The following is a 5,112-nucleotide window of genomic DNA, read 5'->3' as shown; positions in this document are numbered from 1 at the left end:
CAGAAAACTTTGCAAGGCTATAACCAGATCCTACCTGGCTGTCAAAGTTGTCATTTTTTGGTTGACATCACATCCCACATGAATGAACTGAACTTGAAACTTCAGGGAAAGGATAACCTTATCTGTGATCTCTACAGAATCATCAAAGGATTTTGGAGAAAGCTATCATTGTTTGAAGCACAGTGTTTCAATCAGTTTCGCGCTGGAATCACAGAATATGTCAACCTCGAGTTTCCGAAGAAGATTATTAGTGACTTAAATAAGCATTTTTTGGAGAGATTTTCAGATCTCGACAGAATTGAGAGTGACATTCTTCTGTTCCAGAATCTGTTTGCTTGTAACCTTGATGACGTGCCAGTTGAACTATAGTTGGAGCTCATTGATTTGCAAGCAAATGACTTGTTGAAAGAGAAGCACAGAGAAGGAAAACTTGTTGAATTTTATCGCTGCTTACCTGATGATGAGTTTTCAAAGTTGAAGAAATTTGCATCAGTGTTTGGAACAACTTATGTCTGTGAGCAAACATTTTCAAAAATGTAGTATGTAAAGTCAGCACATCGAACGATGTTGAACATTTGAAAGTTAATTCTCTTGGTTGGATGCAGCAATTCCAAAGCAAATATTGATGATATCTCAAAAGCTAAATGCCAGTTTCACAAATCTCACTAACCTTTTTTGCTGCTTTGTTTGTGAGATTCAGATATGTGCGTACTGGGTGTGATATAACTATCTTATTGCTAACGTCATCTTCTTTGATAACTTTTTGGTAAATAAACATGTTTGTTGTCTTTATTTTTTGTGTATTCACTGTATTGTATTGAAAGAAATGGTTATGCGGCCCACGCTCATCATTCTCTCAGTTAACTGGCCCGCTGTGAAAAAAGTTTGGTGACCCCTGGTCTAGATTGTACACACTATTTCATTTAAATGTTCTCATGCTTTTATAGTATCAGCTAAGTTATCAAATATTTAATTTTTTCCTCATAAACATCTTTCATTATTTTCATACATTACTATAAGAATTTTTACTTTTGGAGCAAGAGTTTCATACGATTTGAGAAAATAATAAACTGTAAGAGGTTTTCTGAGCAAAAAAACTTTTTTTTTTAAAACCTATGATCTTTGAAAATAATTTTAGTAGGTACACCGGCTTGTCTGAAAGCTGGTTTGGTTGAAAAGACAGATTGCAGTGTAGTTTTCAGTTACAGACAGAACAAAGCTTCCAGAGGAATCAGTTTACTGCTTAGGTCTTCTCATTAATAGTTTGTTGCAATAATAGTAAAGACTGTTTTTTTCCTTATAGGTGTATTCTAACAATTAAAAGGCTGGGTAATGTATAATTGCTCATTATATACTTTATTTTTTACCTGTGTTAATGGTGGTCAAAGACTGATGAGAAGTGACATGCAAATCTTGAAATCTTTAATGTGTAAAAAAAAGAAAAAAGTGTTAGTGGAATTTATTGCACTTTTATCGCATTAACTGATTATAAGTGTTGTGAAACAGTTTTTACTATTAATATGTCTTATCCCAGGGGAATGTAGAGGCATCGGTGGAATATTCTTTGATGATGTTGACTCACCAAATCAAGACAAAGCATTTCAGTTTGTTTCTGTAAGTAATTCAGGTTTGTTTTTTTTGAGTTCCTAGTTCTGTTTCATTTCTATGACATTATAATGTAAGTTTTAAAGTTTTATTGTCAAAAATTCATAGTAAAGACTGTATATCTATGCTTGACCTGTATGTTTCACAGAATAAGAACTCTACATTTGAGGATGCATTACATAGGGTGTCTGAAAATTGTCATGCATTACAATGTTAAACCACGACAAGACAGTAACAGTTACAAACTTATGGTTTGTAATGGATGAAGGGCACATGTTTACAGTTTTTTGCCATATTAAGTGTAATCACATACCACACATGCCCAGCCACCAAATACATCTAACAATCATGGTGATAGACAAGCTATGTACATGCTGTAGTTAGCAGAGATGAAATCACCAGTTTAATACAAAGACAGTATCATAATGTATATGGAAAAGGTTCACCGGTTGAAAGAATTCTATCAAGAAGTGATACTGACAGTTTCAAGAGTCAAGGAGCATGTGACACTATAAAGTAGCCACAATTGGCCAATCCACTGGTCGACATAGTTGCCAGACATCACTACACTAGTGTTTTTCCTCTATGGTTATGTGAAGGACATCACCTTTGGCACAAAGTTGATTGAGCTAGGGACACTACGCGAATGGATCTCTGATGTCATAGCTAGTGTGATGCCCAATATGCTGACCAACACATGTAAGAAAATCAAATATTAACTTAATATTTTGAGAACCACAAATGGAGCACTTGTAGACGTGGACTTGTAGCATATGGTGTGTGTCAAAAAACTGCAGACATGTTCTTGCAACTGTTACTATTTTTGTTGTGGTTTAAGTTTGTAATGTGTCACATATTTTTTGGGCACCTTGTATACAGAGATATATATATATATAAAACTGAAAACATGTCTATCCCTCATAATGTTGTTAACTTGATAATAGAAGGTGCAGTTGTACAAAACATATATTGTAATTTTCCTGGCAAAAAAAGATCATTTATAAAAAAAGTGTGGGAGTGTGTTTGCTTAAATTAATTCTTACTGTCTAATTTAGATTGTAATATTGGCATAATGAATATAACACTTGATTTATTGTGGTGGTGTTAATAACATATACTAGTTTCATTGTTTTAGCAGTTTAATGCAATATATTGAAGTATTTACCTTGTAATATTGAAACTAACATCTTGCAATTCAAGAGTAGTATGTTTTTCTAAAAAAATCATCTAATTTTTTGTTGTCTTTTAAAAATTAATAAATATCAGATGTATATACCATTATTATTATAATTTTACGTATGTGTACATTTATACATCATCAAAAAAAAACAGCTGTGGATTTTTGATTTTTATAAGGAGGGTGTGGATTCAAGTTTTCAGTAGCTGGTTAAGTTGCATATATAATATTATATTTAGTTTTATAGGATTGTAAATACTTTTAAATAGTGCTTACACTCTGTTAGTAAAATATTTTGGCAGACAGTTTTATTTCATAAACAGGCATGGGACTTGTGCATAATAAAGCTTGTATTTTACAGTCTTGTGCCAAGGCTGTAATTCCCTGTTATGTACCAATTGTGAATAAGAACAAAGAAAAAGGATATTCTTATGCTGATCGCCAGTGGCAACTTTTAAGGAGAGGAAGGTGAGTTATTAACCTGTTGATAATAGAAGACTGTTTCTGGAGTAAACTGTGGCTATACACAGAAATTTTATCTTTTACTCTATAAACAACATTAAAATATATTGATAAGTGATGAGCTCAAAATTAATTCTTCCTATAATAGTGTACTTACAAATTTTTAGGTATAAAACTTGTACAAAAATAAATGTATGTATTCCAAGGTTAATAAATATCTGATTAAATAGAGGTATTTTATATTGTAGAGTTTGTTGATAGAGATCAGGTAAGTTGTTAGAATTAAAAAAAAATTATATTTTACTCATTGGTGCTTATTGACTTGCATGACCTTGATTTGGTGTTCTTGTATGCAGTTCACTTGGGGGTTTTGTTTTTATTCCACTTATATAATTTTGTACTATTTTCTATTTTTTTGTTCCCCCCTGTAGCTCATTTCTGGCTTCATAGCTAGTGAGTGATGGTGACCCCCTCACCCTCCCCACTACACAGTCAGACAAGAGTTGGTGGTGGGTGCTATTGAGTAGCTACTTTCCTTCTAGCCTATCAGTTCAAAATTAGTGATGGCTTTGTACATATGGCCATCCTGTAGCTTTGTGTGAAAAATACTGAAATAAACAGTTCTTTTGGTACTCTTCTTTGTGGTTCCCTTATAGTAATTGAACTTCTTTAAGCCCTTATTCTCCTGTAATTATGTGTGGAAATACTGAAACAAACAAGTAGTACTGTCAGTACTCTTCATTGTAGTTCCATTTTAATAAGTAACCATCTTTATCCTCCTTTGAGATTTTTAATGCATTTCATTTTTTGATGAATGTTTGCCAGTCTTACTGGATTTTTATCACAACATCTTAATCCTCGGTTTCTTTCCCTTTGTCTTCAACCTCCCACCTGGATGCATTTTTAAGATTTGTATAAGAAATAATATTGTTCCTGGTACAATATACTCTGATTGGATGCAGCCTTTGTTTCTGGGCTTAAATTGGAAAGAACACTGTCATTACCTTTAGAGTTTCTCTTGATTCTCCTCTTGATGTGCCCTGTCGTAGTATGGAGTAGTATGAGAAGCATTTCTATTCTTATTCCTGGTTTGATGAGTTGTGCATGTCATTGTTTGATGACCTAATTCACAGTTATTTTATGATACAGATCATTTTATATCTAAAGGAAATTACATAATTGAATTTTGTTATGATTCCTATCTGCTACTAATAACTTTGACTTGAAATTGATAATAGTGCATTGTTTATATTCATAATTGAAACATTGAGAAAGGAAGTGGAAATACATTACTCCAAACCAGACTTTTCCAATTTTAATTGAATGAATACCATTATTACAGGTGTTTAAAGAAGATCAAATTATGGGTTTCATAAAAACTTATTAAAAACAAAGCACCTTGCTGGGCTGAGAATTGGAACATAGGCTAAACTGTTGTGGCAGTGTGGTTCCATTTAATTTTTGGAACAATTAACAAAATGTATAAATTATAGAGCTATTGCCAAAACCACAGTAATTAAATAGTTCTTAACCCTTTCCAGATGGATTACAGTTCAAAGGCCATGTTATTGCATTTGTTGACTCGCATTCAAAATTTTATTGAACTAATATCTCATGAATTTATGTCAATCAGTTTGGTATTAAACTGTAGATTATAATTCAAATTTTAATATTATACATTATTTAGTTTCTTAATTTAAAAGTAAATAAAAAAAAAAAACAGTTAAATATCAATTTTTGTATGTCACATGGTATGTTGAATGCAGTACCTTAGTTTAAAGTAGATGTTTGTGATGTCAAAATACTAAGTCTATAGTTTCATACTGAATCTGTACAGAGATATATTAGTGAAAATAACAGATAAAAGT

At 32.1% G+C, this 5,112-nt stretch overlaps 1 protein-coding gene across 1 annotated transcript in view; it reads left to right on the top strand.

Moving 5' to 3' along the window:
* LOC106468164 (oxygen-dependent coproporphyrinogen-III oxidase-like) overlaps window positions 1-5,112 on the top strand; it is a 19,073-nt gene that overhangs the window by 8,235 nt on the left and 5,726 nt on the right. The window contains exons 4-5 of the mRNA XM_013928575.2: window positions 1,535-1,614; window positions 3,144-3,250. Coding sequence (XP_013784029.2) covers window positions 1,535-1,614; window positions 3,144-3,250 — 187 coding nt within the window. The remainder of the gene's footprint in view (window positions 1-1,534; window positions 1,615-3,143; window positions 3,251-5,112) is intronic.

Source organism: Limulus polyphemus, unplaced genomic scaffold (assembly GCF_000517525.1).
Source record: "Limulus polyphemus unplaced genomic scaffold, Limulus_polyphemus-2.1.2 Scaffold2897, whole genome shotgun sequence".
NCBI lineage: Eukaryota > Metazoa > Arthropoda > Merostomata > Xiphosura > Limulidae > Limulus > Limulus polyphemus.
Note: the sequence above shows the minus strand (reverse complement) of the source record. Positions and strands in the feature narration are given on the sequence as shown.